At 41.5% G+C, this 20,542-nt stretch overlaps 1 protein-coding gene and 1 long non-coding RNA gene across 3 annotated transcripts in view; one reads left to right on the forward strand and one right to left on the reverse strand.

The window, feature by feature from the left end:
- Positions 1-3,604, forward strand: part of LOC125720238 (uncharacterized) — a 30,106-nt gene extending 26,502 nt beyond the window's left edge. Inside the window, exon 3 of the long non-coding RNA XR_007385396.1 lies at positions 3,358-3,604. This is a non-coding gene — a long non-coding RNA (uncharacterized LOC125720238). The remainder of the gene's footprint in view (positions 1-3,357) is intronic.
- Positions 3,605-12,646: 9,042 nt separating this feature from the next.
- LOC125720217 (gamma-aminobutyric acid receptor subunit beta-2) overlaps positions 12,647-20,542 on the reverse strand; it is a 53,939-nt gene continuing 46,043 nt past the window's right edge. The window contains exons 9-10 of one of the 2 annotated variants that reach the window (XM_048995424.1): positions 20,019-20,159; positions 12,647-18,960 (exon numbers count right to left, since the gene is read on the reverse strand). In XM_048995424.1, the coding sequence (XP_048851381.1) occupies positions 18,613-18,960; positions 20,019-20,159 (489 nt within the window). In that variant the 3' untranslated portion in view covers positions 12,647-18,612. The remainder of the gene's footprint in view (positions 18,961-20,018; positions 20,160-20,542) is intronic. The other variant, XM_048995425.1, reaches the window with a different exon arrangement.

Here is a 20,542-nt window from a genome sequence, read left to right on the forward strand (position 1 = left end):
AAGCAACTCTAGCACTGTCCCTGATGCGCCGCAGCAAGGTTGCCAGATTCGGTCAGCTGGCTGGAGTGAGATTTTTTTCAATTCCAAGCAAGTCTGCAAACACATTTGCATGTGTGTAGCAGTTTTATTACCTTGCAAGTAGTGTTTATGGTTTACGAACTACCATAAGGCTTTTGACGTAGCTGATTTTTTAGGTTTACAACGGAATAATATAAATTAGCAGGGGGATTTCTTGAACGTGAACGTGAGAGTCAGAAAGCGTGCCGTGCTGGATACATGGCAACCCTGACCAGAGCTGTCAATCTAGGCTGTGAGTGTGGAGATTATCCCCCATGACACAGGACACCCTGGACGGAACGCCAGGCCATCAGGCACTCGGGAATGAGGCTGCAATTCAGGTACAGACGCATGATCGGCATCATTCACCAAATACCAGAATAAGATGGTGACTGATGCTCATTGCACTTATATCTGCTATGTTTGTCCTGCGTTCCATTCACGGTGGGGCCTGAAGCTTGCGGATCGGGGGTTATTAATGACGTGCCTTGTTCCAAGGCTGCGTCAGAGATCCCTCTGTCACCGTGGAAATTTCCAAGCCTCGAAATGGATCCTAATAAGCGTAAAGACTACAGACTCACCCCCCCCCCCCCCCGCGATCTTCTCCCCGTGTCACACTCGAAATGCGACTTGCCTATAATTAAAAATGCACTGTTACACTAACAAAGGAATATGCATTAATCTGCGTGTTTTGCATGCTTGTCATCTGCTTGTGCTATTCCAGCCTCTGTGGGGAATTTTTCTAAGGATTCTGATAACTGTAAGATTGTTATTAAAAATGCCCGATTGCAGATCTTCTGATTATGTTAAATGTTCAGCCATTTCAAGCTATAATTTGATACTGTGAATGTGGAGATGCACTTAAGACTTAAGAATGGAGACATACAGTCATTAAATCGGGTGACTCCTCAGATAGAGCCATAACTTAATTACTTACTCGGTCTGTTTCCCATCTGACCGAATCGAACAATGTCTGCATTCCATGCCTCTGCACGCTTTTGTCTTTATTGCCCTCACTGTTTAATTAAAAACGACCCGCTAGCTTTGCTTTAAGACTGATAAAAATCGAGCACATCCTTCCAGTGTCAAAGATCATCTCACCGGCGGAATCTCACCAGGTTTTTCAGGAGAATTTGATTAGTGCTTTATGGAGTCAGTTTGCGTCCAGCCCTCTGGAAATGTGAAATCGCACTTAGATTGTCTCCCAAACCCAACTCTTTTCTCTGTTTTGTCTATTGCATTTATATTTTTCTTCTATTATCTTCATGTGGGGACTTTTCTTCTGGGAGTTTAAGCAGCTGTACTGTCTACATAAAAGAACACTTTAATAAGAGGTCTTGCCATTTGCGAAAACGTGATTAAGGAAATTAATGAATTTGAACGTTACTATAAAAAAACATCTGAGAGCTATATAGTTATCGAGTCCAACAGTGCTAGCAATGCATCATGTAGGCTGTACTATGACATATTGCAAAATACAGTGTTCAGTGTCTTACTGGCAGAAAGGTCCTTTTGACCACTGTGCCAGCTGATTTCATCACTTGGCGTGATGGAGGTGGGCGTTGCACGCAGGACCGTGGGGGCACATGGGGAAAAGAAACGTATCTGATACACGATGTGTCACGACCTCACCGAACGCCGACACCTGGCAGCAGTCCCTGGAGGACGGACAGATCGGGATTATTCGTCGTCTTTTCCGTGTGTCAGCAAAAGGATGTCGATTTTGAGGTCTGTCCCATTTACATGGGCCCTCGCGCCTCGTGAGCTGGCCTGCTCGTGAGGATTGGATTAGATTACGCTAGACGAACTTTATCGAGAGCAAGGCTCGTGCAAACAGCAGCACGGTTCACAGAGTACAGACACGCATACATGTAGTGCAAAACAGACAAGGTTCCAAGAGAGTAAACATAGTACGAATAAGTACCGTAAGCTAGTGCACAAACATAGTACACAGTATATAGCCAGAGTTCTGTAAACAGAATAGTATGGAATATTAACTAAATTAATATTATGAGAAAATAAAACTACTTCTGTTACTTCTCCTCCTACTACTGCTAGTAATAATAACAAAATAATAAAATAAAATATTATAATAAAAACATGAAAGAGACAATAGGAATCTAGGGACCAATAATAATTTTAAACAATTGATATGGATGCGGTTAGATTATATGTCGCTTCTTTCATTCGTGTGAACCCTACGGCCGTAAAAAAATAATAAATGGTTCCTTCATGTCCAGCAGCTGTTCCTGCATTATAGACGTCGCTCTTTGTGTGCGGTTTAAAGTCCCCGGGAGTTTTTGACAGATTAAAACGCTCCGAGCTGGAGAGGATCAAATGGGCCTGACTCATATTTCCGACGCTTTGGCAGACGGCCACTCCCGAACGTTTCTGTGCTGTTGCGGCTGATAATACGAGGGAAACTGAAGATTAAAATTATTCCTGTCAGAAACCGCAGTTGGGGGGGGGGGGGGGGGGGTTCTGGAGCAAGAAATTGCTACAGGTGTTGGTGACAGCGACGGTGACGACAAGCTCGGGGCGTTAAAGAACAGAAAGGAATGGTGCTTGCTGGGAAAACTGTGGTTAACCCATTTCACTAGACTGAAAGGCGAATGATTGAATAGGTAATGTCTTATCAAGATCGTCTACCCTGCTGTGCTTGACGCAGTATCTTGGCATTGGTGTCAGGTGGTGTCAGAGAGGGAAGGGAAGGCTCCAGGCAGAATATCTAAAATTAACACTGGGAGAGTAATTCTGAACCGTTCTCTCTAACCTGTGGATGCTTATGGTGAAATGTAGATGCGAACGACGCGAGATGTAAGCCTCTGAGATCATGAAGAATGGTCATAGCTAATAGCTAAGCCACATGTATGTGGGTGGGGGGTTTTATGTGACGTCTTGGGGGGGGGGGGGTTAATCATATTCTGCAAAGGTTTCATAAGCTAAGAAGGAGATAGCAGAGAAGATACAGGCTAACTGAGACCAAGAGAGGTTTGCAGATAGAAGCAGAATTGGACGATCCGGGAGGTGATGATTGACGTTTGTGGTGAAATTGTGGTAGGGGTGGAATGTGTCCGGGGTTGTCGTCGGGGTCACAGAAAATAGAGATGACCATTTAAGCAGAGCATCGACGTAAGAAAAAATTCTACGACGTGATTTGTGATCGGTTACTACAGAAGAACTTCGGTGTCTTGGTAAACAAACGCGAATGCTTTCAGTCATGTTTGTCATCTATTAATTTCATTTTGTTTTAAAATACATATGTTTCATTTTTAATTTAGTGAAACCCTCTTTTCCCAGTTGCAGCCACCGGCTCATTTCACCGAAAGACCCGCCCACCGCAGTCGCTGAAGAGGTTGTCTAAATTTGCCAAGCTGAAGAGACACCGCACCTGGTAATGTCTTTATTAACAGCCAAATTGGCGAGAATGGGCGAATTTATACCGGAAGAGCACAGCGGGCCCTTCAGCAGATGGCAAAGAGAGTCACAGTGTGAGAGATACCGGACTGGCAGCCTTGCACTCTGATTAAAAACAAAAAGTAAGGTGTGAATGCGTCAGCACACTTTTTTTTTCTCCCGGTCAACACAGATGCACCAGTTTCTGTGGGTTGATTTGTCCGCACAGTTCACTGCTCACAGAGAGCAACTCACTTCATAACCCTAAAGAATATTTTTAACCAGCATAACGACAGACGGCCAAAGGGGTCCTAATGAGCATCCGGAATATGCTTATTGCAGAAAATGCTCAGAATTTCCTCTGTGAAGGACCACATCTTCTCCACAAAGCACTTGAAAAGTATCAGCACGCCGTAATCTGGCTGACTAATACGATAAATGAAACTTTGTGATTCGGGGACTCGATATTGCTGGGTCTGAGAAACTGGGGGGAGGAAAGTCTGTTGCGTTTTTCAGAACACATGACGATCTGACGGAATATTAGTCACAGGGATTAGCTTTGAGTTAACTGGAAAACAGCCTCATTGGTCCCCTTTGCTGCAATCATTGCTGAATGGTATCATTTTGCATCCTTACGTAAATAATGCCTCGTGGTTTAGTAAAACTGTTCACTGTGGATTGTACAGTTACTTCTGTTCAGGTTATGTCCGGAAATGCCATGTATGAATTCCGTATTTTGACCACAGAATAGTAGAATATTTATTTGTACAAAGTCAGGGTATTAAACCAATTAAACAAATGTTCAAACTCAAGTATCCGGACCTCTATTACTAAAACAAGAATCTTGCAACATTAGGTTCAGGGGCAAAGCTGAAGTGTGATGCCATCCATCCATCCATCCATCCATCCATCCATCCATTTTCCAAACCGCTTATCCTACTGGGTCGCGGGGGGTCCGGAAGCCTATCCCGGAAGCAATGGGCATGCGGCAGGGAACGTGTGATCCCCTCACAAAATAATCAAATTCCATGATACACAGAAAAAAGCATCATGGAGTGGACTGGTAACAAAAGGCAGTATAGGATTTGCTGCCAAGCGGCCCCCATTTTGGAGGGGGGCGGTCCCAACTGATATATTTTGCTGCTGATCAGTGAGGGGGGGGGTCTTAGTACATTTTCCTGTGGGGGGGGGGGGGTCAATCAAACGTCAAATTAATTCCCAGAGCTATGACCTCTGTCAAGGTCAATAGGCACTTGAGTCACCTGTATTTGTTTTTAGTAATCGCTCTCATTTTCCTATGTCGGGATTACAAGAGTCAGCTGTCTATTAGCAAACGGCGTACTGCAGATTCTGCTGTGTTGTGATGCAGTGAGTAGGGATGAAGAAAGGGAATTTCTAGCGCCTTGCAGCTTTGCGAGGCTTTCCGGCCACGTGGACGCCGAGTGGCTATGCCCGTTTCGGCGTGATGCTCACAAATTGCTTCCTACCGTAAAAACTTTCTAGAACTTACCATTAACCCCTTTGAGAAAGATCTATGCACACAGCGGGACTCTGACGATTATCTTCCATGCTTCGTTTTCCGAGACGTACAAACCCATCTTCTGTTCACTGCATCTTGAAACATTAGGTCAACTAAAAAAACAAGCGTTTTTTTCACTTAATAAAAGGAATATTAACGTATTATAGTGGATGTAATGTTGAACTTGGCAAAGTGTTATAAACACTCATGGGGCGACGTAGTTTTGAAGTTTGCTGGTGGTGGTACGTACAGGACAGAGGTAACAGCCATTAGACCTGAAAAAATTGTATGATTTAATTATGAATTTATTATATGGTCTGGTGCCAAAAATCATAACATCTCATACTATAAGCATAAAAGGTTCACAAAGCAGTAATCAAACGTAAAGTAGTATTTAAAAAGTAAGCTTTTTTTACTTAAATGGAATATCAACTAGCCTCATTCCAGTAACATCAAATCCACCACTACAGGCCTCACCAAAACATTGTCCGCTTTTTTTCCAAACGTTTTGATGATGATCAAAATTATTTTGTGCGGTGTTCTATGTCACCTATCCTAAACATGTTATCAATTTTAATTAATATTAATCGCTCTCTCGTTTTTTTAAAAACTACAAAATATAAAGTTAAATTATCCCTTATTCCTCTTTGCCTTTAACCTCTATCAAAGAGAGAAGCGATTTGCATATAACATGGGGCGAAGACCATTGTTTACTAATTAAGGAAGCAAATTAGTCCCATGGTCTTGAATTTACATATTAATGAGGCACGGTATAATTGATGTTATATAGCTGTGGGCTTGTTGTGTTCACTTGTAAACCAGCAACTTTTCCCAAAAAGGTCAATTAATCAAAAGCAAGCCCATGTAGCATATAAATGTCCCTGCTATGTTCGATGACATACCCCCCCCCCCCCCAAAAAAAAATCAATAAAATGGTCAAAGCTTTGTAAATGACATCATGCCCCTTTTCACTCTTTCTCACTTAAACTCTGCATTGACTTCCCTCTGGCGAAATGCTTAATACACAAATATGTTGATGCACTGATAGCGCATTTCAAGATGGTTCAAGAAGGTTCAGGGTTATTTTAAATACATTTTCAGAATCTAGAAGTAATATAGTGTATGTTTTGGGGAAAAGGTTGACGAACTGATTTTGGGAGCCAGAATGCAGGCAGATTCATAGCAGAAACGAATTTATATAATTTCGATGATATTTTTTTCTGTCTTATGACCAATTTGCTTTTGATTGTTAGCGCAATATGAAAAGATGAACACTCTGTTTATCATATCTACCAAAACAAACACAAATGGAAAATAACAGCGACATGACCAACAGTTAATAGATCATTTTGACAAAGGGATGAAATATAAATAATAATGTTCTCGGTCTTTCTGCATGACATGTTCTTCATAGGTTTTACACTTCTGACATCGTCCAACGGGGAAGTTTTTGCTCTGCCCTGGAGTAATTCTCCTGCTTTGCGTGGAAACTCTGGTGAAGTGTGCTTGTATGACCCCTGGAAATTTCTGGATGCTCGATGAACCCTGACAAAAACTGCGTAATATCATTTCCTGCATGCCTCAGCCTCCTGTATCCTCCCTGACGTGACCCTGATGAGCCACGCCTATTACCTATTACCCCTCGTTAGTCTTCGTATATAAGTACCTGTTTGTCTCGTCAGCCCTGGTCTGCTCACTGATGTCAGAGAGGACCGCCTGTACCCTTGGCTCCCGGCCCAGAGAGGGTCACTCCGCCCGAGTCCCCACCCGGACTCCACGACTGCTGCCAGCCCGACACCAAACTCCCCGACTAAGAGTGGGACCTTCTGGGACTTGCTCTCAGCCCTGCTCTGTGGACCTCTACCTCAGTCCAGAGATTATGCCGGCCCGGCCATAGGTCCCAGGTTAACCACCGGTGTCAGTTTAGGCTCGAGAGAGCGGCTGACTGAGTCTCCATCTTCCAGAGAGAGAGACAAGGCCATGCCATCCACGCCGGCCTCTTCGACTTCCATTTGCCCAACACTGCCCATCTGGGTGACTTTTTTGCTGAGGCCCAATGGGAAGAATTCTCAGTGCCCTCCCGCTCCCGTCCTAAAGTAAATGGTAAATGGACTGCATTTATATAGCGCTTTTCTACTCCTACGAGTACTCAAAGCGCTTTACATTTCACGCCTCGCATTCACCCATCCACACACTCATCCACACACCGGTGGTGGAGGCTGCCATGCAAGGTGCCAACCTGCTCACTGGTAGCAATTTGGGGTTCAGTGTCTTGCTCAAGGACACTTTGATGGGGTCAGGAGGAACCAGGGCTCGAACCTGCAACCCTCCAGTTGCCGAACGGTAACACTACCTCCTGTGCCACCATCTTCCCCGCCAAAGTCCCCTCAGTGCCCTCCTGCCCCTGTCCTGCAGTCCCCTTGGTGGGGGTGGGGGGGGGGGGGGCATACTGACCCTCCTGTCTCCTCCCTGATGAGCCACACCTGTTCCTTGTTACCTCTCCTTAGACTTCGTATTTCAATGCCCGTATATTACGTCACGCCCAGTCCGGTAACTCCTGTCCACCCACATCGTTCTTGCCTTGGATCCCCCCTCAGTCCTGTTTGTTTTACAGTACCTGTTTAGTTTGGGTCCAATAAAACTCCTTTTGTTCACCTAGATGGCTTGCCAGATACTTTTTAATTGGCTCAGCCCTGAATGAATTGTGGATAACCATTCAGAGGTGCCTGCCATGTGGGTCTGAGAGGCACAGATGAGAAATACTGATGGAGATCCCCCCCCCAACACACACACAGACACACTTGTTATAAAACAAGTCAAGTAATCTGAGGATGGCTTTTAAGTATTGCATCAATTATCACAAATTATTAAGAAATAATTAATCTTCATATCTTGCACTATCTGGACTAAAATCCCTACCTTGTCAGGGATATATTCTGCATGGGTGGATAATATTTTATGTCATGCAAATAGATAATATTATATTATATAAAACACATCATTTATTTATAATTCATTTTGATATTCTGTACCATACCTGGCTTAAGAATTGCCAATGAATAGAGAGTGAAACTTGCAATTAGAAGAGCCAGGGTTAGTTTCGACCACAAACCCTTTAGAGTTTCACAGCGTGGTGATTTATGTGAACAATTACAGGCGACTTCCCCGAACAATAATTTGCTGTTGTCTGTTTCCATAATGATTTGTGTTTGTTTGCGTGTCAAAGGCAAGGCTGCCTATTCAGCCAGGATGAATGCGTCAGTTAATGAAGGGGACTTGTGACTAGACGAACCGGGCGTCATCCCCGAAGCCTGAACTTATATATTTTTAATGATTGGCCTGTCATGCCAATGATGGGAAGGATCCGTCAGCATTTGCAGGTAAGAAAATACCGTCTATAGTTAATTAAAGTATTAGCTCGTTTTGCACTAATTAATTTGCAATAAAATAAATAAAAAAATAACGAGCCCACATTTTTCCCTAATCATGATATAATGCCGACATTTTGCGCCTGTCTCGAAAGCCACGTCGAAGATAATGCGTGATTTCACAAAACTTTATAACTAATGTAATTCGTACTTCCAGCTGAATATAACATCTGTGGGGAATCAACCATAAATCGGCTTTATGTTTTACTTAATGCTTCTATTTGTTATTACACTTCAGGTAATGGCTGGCTTTATGGCTTTTTACAGACCCTGCCTCTTTATTCTTTGTCCGGACAGCACTGCATGCCACAATAAATCCTTACAGAAGTTATCCTCGGTCTCCCTTTCCTCATTAACGTGGCTTCCACACCATTTTTATATTTATGAACGTGCTGTCCCGGCACACTCGCAGGAAACAATTCAATGAACTGGCGCGGCGCCCATTAGTCAGAGCGCTGGCTGCACCTTGCAAACACTGGGACGTGTCGTGATGTGGGGCAGATCGCGATGGGACAGCGAGAAAAGGGTATGATGGCAGTGCAAGAAGCAGAGCCGCATTTAAGGGGAAAAGCAGCCGTGTTCCAACTGCTCTACAAACCCCCTTCCCCTTCGGTTCTCCGCTGCTGCATGCCGACTTTGCAGCCTTTGATCCCCTCCCCCAGAGAGACAGCGTGTCACGTCGGCAAGTTGCAGCCCAGCGCCTTGCAATGCGACAGCGTTCCGCACCGGTGTGACTGGGGCAGCTGTGCCTCGTCAGGAGGCGGAGGGCAGCGCCCGGAGTCTCCGAGGCGGCCGGATCGTTGCATTATTTCCTGTAATCCTCGTTTTACTTCATTTCCGTGCCGCGGTAAAGGCGGCAAGTGCAGCGCCACCCGCTCCCTGTCGAAGCCCCGACCGGTGTATCGCGTCCCCTCACCCGGGGCCGACGGCTCCTGTCCTCGAATCAGAATTTTTAATCATTGCGCTAGAAGGAGCCCATTAACATGTATTCGCGTTAATTAGAGGTTGACTGGGAAAATAAAAGATGCTGCTTGATGTTCTTTTAAGAGGGAAAAAATACTTCTGCGGAGCCCCAGAAACATGCTTTTGATTAATTTGTGCTAACTCGCCTGGAGACATTTTCACCAGCCAATTATTTTTGACAGTTATATTGCAGTAAAAGTGGGCACATAGTATGCATGTATATATACAGATTTTTTTTTTGGTGAAATATTCAGAGGATAATCAGATTTCAAATGGTCTGAAGATTAGTCGTAATATTTCCAGTTTAAGATTTAGAACTACAAAAAAAAACATTAGGGCTTAAAATGGCCTAGTCAATAATGGAATCTCATTTTGGTTGTGTGTAACAGATCAACATCCTATCCTTGCCCTAGCCTGGGGCCCGGTGGTGCCCCCCCCCTCCCCTCCCCACACACCCCCCCAAGCTTTGACCAAACAAAATATGCAGTGGGATGAAGGATGGATGGATGGATGGATGGACGATCTGTCCATACAGTGTGAGAGCAAATGAGTCAAAGACGACACCCCTAAAATCCCAGGGATCTCTGTATTAAATAAACCACTTTGTAAATGACATCATGTCCTTTTAACTTTCCTATGACTTTATTCAGAGTTCAGCGTTATTTTCATAAACATATGAGTGATGCTAGAGGCTACGATTTTGCCAGAACAGCCACGAGTGATCAATAATACTGGCTTATTAAAAAGCCCATCAAATTTATCATTAGCAAAGAAAAAAAAAGTAGAGAGGGCAATGAGATTGATTGCAAGAGAAGCAGATATGCTGCTGGAATTCAAGAAGGTGGCGAACATCTATTTTGCCTCAACCAAATCCAATCAGGCGGGAGAATCCATATACTTCTGCGTCTGTTGTGTTCCAGACCTGTGCGAGAGCCGATCTGTATACATCACGCCTTGACAATAATAATATTGACATGAAACGTAAACACTTAGTGCTAAAAGAGTTCAATAAATCAAAGCTTAGAGTGTATTAGCTGTCGTCATATTCTTTGCTGAAAAATCACGGCCTTTGGTTGGTTGGTTTATTTAGGCTTCTTTGTGTCAATGACGATTTAGGTCTGACCTTGAAGGGCTTCTTGTCCAAATTCTGGCATTGCCCTGGGTAGTTGGAAGCCATGCACGGCTGATGAAAGGGCCACTGACGAGCGGCTGTTTCGGATGGCAATACTGCTGTTGTTACCTGACACGTAGCAAGAGGCACCATCGGAGTGCATCCGGGAGGCTTGGGTCCTGGGCCGCAATACGCAGTGCTTTCCTTCCTGGCTACGGCTCTCTCCTGAGTCCATCCATGTCACGTGACTCTCGGCAATCCGAGGGCACCCTTCCTCTGTCAGATCTGTGTCTTAATCTTTGTTCTCCTGCCAAGCTTGCCCACGGAAGAGGCCCTGACTCATGTTCCTTTGTCTAATTCCGAAGCCGGTCTCTGCGTATAAGGGGATATTCCACGGTAGATAAAAAAAAGACGCCGCAGCGGTGCATGATGGGATTGCCACCTGTCGTTCATCCCTTTGCTCCCGTTCAGTGCGAACACGCGCCCCCCACGCATGGGCCTCCCATGTGACGTGGAGGCTCGCGAATAAATACTGCTTTTGAAAAATAGGGATTAGCGTATTAAAATAAAAAGAAAAACACAAGTTAATTTGGCGCCATGTTCTCGGGTGGTGGATTTGTCACACCATGACACCCTGTACCCATGAATGTCTCTCTTTATTTATAAAACACGTCCTAATTTAAATGCCTGTTGAAGGAACATGGATGTTTTTGTTTTGTTTTCACTAATGTTGTAAATAAGATTACAAATCTAAATCTGCAAGTGCAACACAAACAAGTGACTAATGTCATGTGACTAATGTCATGTGACGCTGGGGTGACTGAAAAAGGTGAGTATAGCTATTTATTAGCATAAAGCAGCGAAAGTGCAGTTACGTAACCCTGGTCGGCAGTTTGCCTCTGCGTCAAGTGTTCAGGTACAAGTGCTCTGCTAGGTGACGCATCCAAAAAAGACTCGGGGGTTTCCAAACCTGGGATTTAATCCCTCCATGCACAATCCAACAGGACCTGCTCTTCTAGGGCATTTGAACCATCTTTCTTTTTATTTTTCAAAATCAGCCCACGCAAAGCTACAATAGACATGCTCACCCCATACTCAGGAGTCATTGCAGTATGAAAGGATTTTTTTTTAGTACATTGAAGAACACAGGGAAAAAAATGCAAAGAGCTTTTGTTAAATATCACTTATAAAGCCCCACAAGTCTGCAGAGAGAGGTGCAAACTTTATACATCGGGCTATTCAAAGGCTGTTCCATATTGTGGGAAATGGATTTCAAAATGTGAAGTAAAACCAGACAAAGATGAAACAGATGAGGCCACAAATTTAAATTAGGGTGCAGCAGGGTAACATCAGACAACGCGTACAGAGGAAATAGTGTTACATTTTCCCTAGGGTTAAAATTGAGTCTACTATAATCAAGCAACTAAATTTATTTATTATATTCATCCGTTTGTTTGCTATTCATTAATTCGTTTGTTATTCATTTAAGTATTCGTTTGTTTGTTTAGTATTTGTTCATTGGAAGGGGGAAAAACACCCGGATGAGATGCGTATTGCTTACGTATGTTGCTGGCTACATTTTTTTCGTTAGCTCAGATAATGCCATTCTTATAGCTACAATTCCTACATATTCAACATACTGATATTGCACAAGGTAACCAATAAGCACATTACCCAGCGCACAAGGTCAGGCTCAGTGCAATGAATATCGATATATTTCTGAAGATATCCTTTAGTATCTTGAGTGTGAACCTTGGAGTATCGCCCCGTGGTTCAGTATATGCCAACACAATGAGCAAAGTACTGCATGTATCAGACCTCACAGTAAAATGACCAAACTCTTTAAAAATTTTCTTTTTGACTTTTAGCGGCACTGGGCGAAGGCCTTGTGTTGCCCTAGGCAACCTTCACTGCTAGCGCCCCCCTGTCTGAGACAAAGTGAATCCGTCTTTCTAAGTTGATGCCCCTGCAGAAGATGGTGCCTCACACAGTCGCTAATGTCACCTACTGGGTGGACCGGCTCTGTTTGTCAGGAAAATGTGCTTTTTCTCTCTCTCCTTCCAAACCATCTTTGCAGGAATGACCATGAAGGTGAGGATTACATGAGGAACCCCTACATGTCTTCTCCCCCAGAGGAAATCTTTTCTGAAGAAGGTCTCGCTTAAACCACGATCAGTTAAATATCTTTTATTCATATTGCATTTCAATTTCAAAAAGTACACACCAGTCGAACAGTTTTTCATATTTACATGCAGAGATTGGCTGCAATGTCTTTGTGTTTCATTTATAATTTGTCCTTTCAGAAAGTATTAATTGTACAGTCAGTACTTCAGCTCAGCCGCTTACAGCCCTTTTCGAACCCGGTGAGAACATAAACCCCAAGGTGAATGCCAACAGTTTTCACATTGTCTTTTTTGTGTTAGAAAATAAGCAGTATTAATCACATACAAAAGGGCGACTGATGAAACCTATGGCGGTAATTTATACCAATGGAAATTAAAATGAAACGAATCATTGGAAAGAGTTCTTTGCAAAGAATGTCGGTATGGGTGTGAACGGACTAATGCAATGGTTTTCAAGCGATTTGGAGCAAGTATCACTTTGAAATCAAAATCGGCAAATGCCACATGGGTGAAAAAAATCACAGTGACCTGAATACAAGTGCGCGTACACTCACACACTCACACACACACACACACACACACACACACACACACACACACACACACACACAAGAAACAGCACTTACCGTGTCAGTGAGGGGGTGACCTTGCTTTTCAGGTTGATTAATATCTTATTCAACCTGAAAATGTATTTTTTTATATCAAGTAATTTTACATCGATTTCAATTTTAAATTCCTATTTTTTTTTTTTTTTTGCACAAACACCATATTAGCTTGTTCTGCTAACACAGTTTGAGAACCACTGGATTAGGGGTCAGACTTTGGCTTTTGCTGGTTGGTTAGTAACCCATACTTGGGATCTAGCATAAGAGTTTTAGGACAGGCCAGACCCAGGTGGGTAGGAGGGGAGGGGCCTGGATACATTGGGAGATATGGAGGTGGGAGGGCACTTTACAGGGTCCATAAATATGAAATATTATCATTTATTTGTTGGGAAATAATATTACCTCTGCTCTTCAAATTGTACCAATTGACCCCCCCCCCCCTCCTTCCCACCACAATTGGTAAATTCTACTGTGGGGGACCCATATTTCTTCTCCCATCCATATCAGGGGGAGCCCAAGTTGATATTTTGTCAGGGGGGCCATGGGTTCTAGGTACACCATTGTTGTTTGAGAAAACTGCTTTCTTAGTATGGATGACAGGGGCTGCATGCTTGACCCACAGGACACAGCAAGAAGACTCTCCTCTCAAACAATAAAATCTAAAGGGCCCTGTTTATTAATTCTCAGACCTGTAGCTTTTATTTCAGGTCATTAATAACCTCCAACAAAAACACACCAATGTCTGCAGCCTTAAATGTTTGAAGCTATACTGCGGATTGGGAGTGGAATTCCCCGTGAAACCATTAGCATCGGGAAATACTGCTAGATTGTTATGAAAGACAGGTGTTGAAATATATTGACTTTAGATGTGGAATGAATAATCAAGCATGTAATTATAAATCATAAGATGCTCTAAACATCAGCAATGATAAATGAGTATTTAACAGATTTAATATTATGCAAAATGTTTGTTTCCTGCATAAAATCCATATGTTGAAAACAAGGTTTTTTTTTGTTATTTCAATAAAAAATATTGTTTCAGTTCAATGGGGTGGATGTGTCTGATATTCTGTTACATTACAGCAAGCAGATAAAGGCTCATCTACTATAAATCATTTGGTCTCCTTCCTTACTTATCACCATCAAAATTCATTTTTGTCAAAAATAAACACCTATATGAATGTCAGGTGAAACGGCGATGTGTGGTAAAATGAAAAATGCACTAAAAGTGAATTAATTAAAAAGGAAGCATTTTAATGCAATTCTTCTTCAGTAACATAACCCTGTTTTAGGTGTTATTCACACACACACACACACACACACACACACACCGACTTGCATCTTCCTCTTTGAAGTTTCGATTTAACAGCCACAGATTCTCTGAAACGCTTTTCCCTCTACACTTTTCATATATATAGGCCATTAAATCTGTAATTGCTTTTGTTCACATTTAAGTATATTACAAATTAGGAAGTTTAAAAACGTTTTAAGAAATTCTCTAATATTTACAATATTATACGGCTCCATTTTTTATGTACTCACAGAAGATTTCATATATACAGCTAGCAACATATCGCAACATAGTATTTAAATCCCTGACCCCCTTAAATGTTACATCAATAATATTAAGACAGCTATTTACCTGCTAAATTATAGTTAAGAGATGGAAAATCTAGATACCCAGGTAACGTCTTACAATAGAGCACTTGCAAAAAATGTAAAAATAAAATAAAAATGCATGTATTCAGAAATGTAGGGACATGTGTATAATCAGCGATGCACTTTTATGAGACACACAATGAATCAGGCTTTATAGGATATGAATGATACAAAATGATGCAGTAATTGCATGTACACTCTTTGTATACAGAATAGATTCATTGTGACAGTAGCTACATGACTATTACAGTAACAACATAATATTACTTAGTAACTATAATAATTGTAATGATAAATCAAACGTTCATAATTCATTTTCAATGTTATATCAGGTTTATTTCCGACACGTATTTAACGAATCATCCAAAATGAAGATTTACTCTTAGTATCATTCGGCGAACTTTATAAACTGCTGCAGTCTCTTATAAGATTAAACATTAACCAGTTTCTTATCTGATACTTAACCCAGTTATTTAGTTGGATATTTTCCAGGAGGAACACAAGCACGTGTCTTCCTGATACTCAGGGGGACATGAGGGGGGATTCTCTTCCTTCTTAGGGGTATACAAGCATGGACCCCGCATTTAGGGGTACATGAGGGAGGGACCCTCCCAACACTCAGGCGGCTACAAATAATTGACATGGCATGTCTGCATCATTACAAGACCATTTGCTATCCACTGCTGTCTGGACCTGTGCAGTATTTATATTAAGGCATTGTAAAGGGCTCATGGGAGCGTTTTGGTCCCGCCTCCTCTAGTTGCTTTGACCCGCCTCCTCTACAATTCGATTGGTTATCTCTCTGAACCAGTCAGTTTTCATTCTGCCCTCAGAATATTTTTGTGTAGGTAAAACTCCCATGAGCTTTCAATGGAATGACATCGATCACGAATCACATCATGACACTTAAAACACAGGATGTGACATACAATGAAACAAAGAGGATATTTTAAGGAAGACTTGGTTTAAATTCTTATTCTTGTCAGGGTACCCTGTCTAATTCCTGCTGTTTACTTTGGCTTTTGGAAAGGGAAGATTTCCATGACTGTAGAAAAGACGTCACACACCTCGCAAATAGACAGCATAACGATGCTCTTACAATCCACATGAAAGTAGAGCTGATACATTTAAAAGGAAGCAGCAACCGGATCATTTTCTTATATATATATATATAAGATATAATATAAAATATTAATTATAGCTTATTGATTGCAACAAATTTTTAGTAAGGAAGCTTTTCTCCCTCTTGCTGCCAGTTTGAAAACAGTGATTCTATATTGTTTCATGCTTGCAAATGAAAAGATTTGAGATTAAGTGTAGCACAATGTTAGCAAGGGCCAAGAAGTTATGAGTAATAATCAAAGATGAACCACACTGGCGTCAGTGTCTGCATGGGTTTTAACGAGAGAAACATCAAATTTCACCGCAACTGTTCCACTGATTTGAATGAATTTGAAAATATCCAAGAAATAACTAGTGCAATTATTAAATCGGTTAGATGTTTACAGAGGTGGAGAGTTCGGCTCCAGAGAGTACAAATCCAGACCGATATTTTGTTTCAACCAAATACTTGCATACTCTGTGACTGTGACTCTTTAAACTGAACTGGTTGGCTGAAACAAAATCCTGGTCTGGATTTGAACTCTCTGCACCTGAAATCTCCATCTCTGGATTGTTTAATTGATATCATACAGTAGCAGCAGTAATAGGAATGATTATGTGTGTACTCTAGGTATGAAACGGATATCCCTGCAGCTGCCCTTTATCGCTAGCTATATACTATATATTTGTATATTCATTTCTTTCATACTTCTAACCTATTGCTAGAATTCGAAAGTCTGCAAATTTTATTGCATACTGTGCCCATGTTTGGTTACATTTCATCTGCAGTCTGGGAAGTCACTTATAAACCACTACAGCCATGTAACATTATCCATGTTTATACTATCAATATTTTATATGTTCATTATCACTTACATTTTCATTATCATTTACACAGTCTTTTATTACTTTTTGTGTTCTAGCAAAAGTTGTGTATAAATGATCATATCAGGACAAAAGATTATCAAGATTACGGAGATTATTCAACCATAATAGACCGGTTTTGAAATGAGATGACGTCATTATATCTTGGTTATACACAAGGTTTGTCACCAACCTACACATATAAAATTAAATAGGCATAGAAATCCCCGTAAAACTAGAACACAAGCCATAACTGCGCAAAGGATAACAAACCATGCTAATAAAATGAACGTGATGTTTTTTCATGAGTGACGCCAAAGAGACATTGTGCTGAGTGTTTTGCCGTTCAACCCGTCTACTTCTGAAGGATTTCTTTACATGGAGGAATGTGCGCTAAATAGCTACCAAATGGCTTTTATCGCAAAGAAGGTAAAATGGCAGGTCAATATTTCTGTCCGGCTGGATGGTTTGAACAGTTTCTGTGCAAAGTATTCTGGGTACTGTAGTTCCATGACAGATGCTTTTCTCTCACATGGCTTTTAAATACATGCACCTAAATAAAATAAATTTAAAGTCACCCCCCCCCCCCCCCGAAATGCCCTCAAGTAATAAACAGAAATGTACCATTCTTCATGTAAACACAAAGTATACTCCATGAATGCTCGCGTAAAATAAGATAACATGTTAACAATCATATACAAGAGATATTTACAGTTCATCGTGAAAGTCAAAGGTGGAAACGCGCCTCCTCGCTCCAGATACTTCCAAGTGATGCACGGCCTCAGTCGCTGCGCTAAGCGTCGCCTTTATAACCATTATCAGCAAAGGAACGGCGGCAACGACAAGTGTCAGTATATTACAAATGAAAATCACTGCAGTGTTGGGGAAATAAAAATGAAAAAGTCGCATAAAATTTTGTCATCGCACGATTAGACCAAGAGGATTGTGTCCTTTCAAACCCTTTCAAAAACGCATTTCAGAGTTGATGCAAGCAACTACAAAACAAATCAAAGCAACTCAATAAACTCATCTTAAAAAATAATAATGAAAAACATAAAGTATTTTAACAAATGAAAAGGTAGTTTCTCTGAATTAAAATAGATAGTACTCTATTTTAGTAGTACTTTTTCAGTATGTACACTATGTAACACTGTGGATTTGGCAGTAGGGTTTTCAATGGCAGAAACTAGTATAAATGAAGTATGGCGTTATATGTTAATAAATAGAATCTCGTAACATTCTATAAATAAAAAATGGGTAGTTAAAAAATCTTTATTTACAAATCCTCAACTATAATTTATGGAATTCTGTAGGATGAATGGAACATTCTTGGCTAATCATAAAACCATTTCATCCAGGTTAAAACAATTAACCTATAAAAATTTTATCAAAACATACTACTTTTATTATAATCATGTATTTAGTGAGATGGCCTAATTTACACTAATACGTAGTGCTTACATAATTCTCTAAAAAATATCTGAAATATTGAGATAATGGCTGCAAAAACAATATTTGAAAAAAAAACAATAAAGCTTCTTTAAAAAATAAACTATTTATGATGCAAAACTTAAATACTTGACCAGGCACGGTATGAAAATGTATTTTTTTTTTTTCATTTCTTCATTCTACGGTTTTTAACGTGTTAGCCAGCAATTCAGGTGTTCTGAAATAAAATGGACCCAGTTCTGACTGTAGCTCGGGTGTGACAGGAATTCAGAGTCTTGCTCGCGTTGGAAAATCTATCGGCATAGAGGCATCGTCACCCGTTCCCGCTCCATCGGCATTAGTTGACGTAGTAGAGCCAATAGACGATGTTGAAGAAGGAAAATACGGTGGGGAAGATCATCCTCGACCACCTGTCGATAGAGTTTACGTCCGTCAAGTCGGGGATGGTGATCTTCAGCTGCGATGCACGCCTCCGTAGACGACTCTTCTTCTGCGCCACGTGGCGCTCGAGCGCATTGCGTCCGAAGTTGGGCCTGGCCAAGCCGGCTTTGCGGTACTGGAGTGCCGAGCTGTCATAGGCCAGCATCGTGCTCCGCGGGTCACCGAGACCCAGGGTCAGCTCTGATGTTCCCATGTCATTCTTGATTTCCAAGGGGCTCAAAAGGATGTTTTCGTGGGGGTCCATCTACAAATAGAAGTACACCTGTCAGTGTGGTCGATAAATCTTTCATTTAGCTACATGCTTTGCCTGTAGTTATCTTCGTTATAATACACACAAGCATATAAAGTCAACTTCACTACAAGAGCTACAGTCTTGATCTCAAGATACATAGTCATGTCATGGTAATATGAAGCTAATTCGTTTAACTCTCAGTGGTGTGTAACAAAAAGTTAACAATGAAATATCCAATAGGTCATCATTAAACTTTGAAACATTTGAGTTTCATTGACCGTGCACGTTACATCAAAACAATCCTTGACTGCTAGACCACTCTTAGACACGGCCTCCCAACTCCACACACTTGTTCAGACACGACAAAGAAGTAAATACACAATAATAATAAACAAGCAAATGAACTAATGAGAGAGCAGACCCAACCAAGGGGCCCAAGAACAGAACCAGGTGGTTCTGATGGAAGAAGGGATGAGGGGGGGAAAAGAGAGATGAAGAGAAAAGTGGATGTTACAGGAAGTTCCAGTAATGGGTTTAAATGTGAAATGTTCTCCTCATTGTTACTGAATGTCTTTTAATCAATCATGTAATTCTTCCCTAAATCAATACTAATAAATGCGTGAGTCGTGTAGCTACGAATCCTGACAAAACCTCTCACAAGCAGTGACTCGACTGAATACTGCAGCTCTCATATCTGGCAGCCGCAGTGTAATCTTGAGCTAATCCTATTTTCTTTCCACTTCACTCTTTGCTGTGCAACTCAAGTGCTTATTTTCCTAAGTTAATTGTGTTTTGTGGGGAATTCATACATTTTATTCAAAAAAAGGTATTACATGTCAGCATCAATGGCTAAAGTAATTACAGAAAGTACCTACAGACCTGTCATGCATTGTTCTTCGATGCGCAAATTTGACATAAAAAATTCGTGAGAACGGGAAGACAGTGGTGGTGGAGATGGTCATGATTACTGCTTAAAAAAAGTGAAAACAAGTACGAAGTTTGTTCTGGTTGAGTATTAATGGAGGTTTAGTGCAATGCATGTTATCCATTTTGGACTGTTAATCCAGTACCTTATTCTTTTGTTCCCCTAGTCCTATTGCTGCATCGTCCACAAAGATCGGTTCCCACATCGAGTCATGAGCATCAATGTCCCTCTGTTTCATTCTGGCATAGAGAGTATCATCTCTCTGAACTACATTTCCCACCAACCACTGCAAGCATACAAAATCATTACGTGGGTCAGTTGTAAAAAAAAAAAAAAAAAAAAACGTATATAGGAAGAAGAAGGGTGAAGTTACAGTTCTCACAGCAAACTACATTGACCAAAAGGCGTTTGAGAGGATGCAGGCGTTTTGGGATTTGATCCGCAAAACGAGGTTCCAGACATCCCTCAACTCACTCTTCCATGCAGGCCTCTCACCTCAGAGACGGCTGCATCATCTGCTTTTCCAGACAAAACATATGCTGCAAACAATCTGTTTGTGATGTGACTAATTGTGCAAAGGTCTTTCTCCACTGCATCAAGTGCACAATGCTTAAAATGACTGGCTGCTGGCCTGTTGTGTCTTTGACACCTGGTTTTTACAACAATATG

The sequence above is a fragment of the Brienomyrus brachyistius genome, chromosome 24 (assembly GCF_023856365.1).
Source record: "Brienomyrus brachyistius isolate T26 chromosome 24, BBRACH_0.4, whole genome shotgun sequence".
Classification (NCBI taxonomy): Eukaryota; Metazoa; Chordata; class Actinopteri; order Osteoglossiformes; family Mormyridae; genus Brienomyrus; species Brienomyrus brachyistius.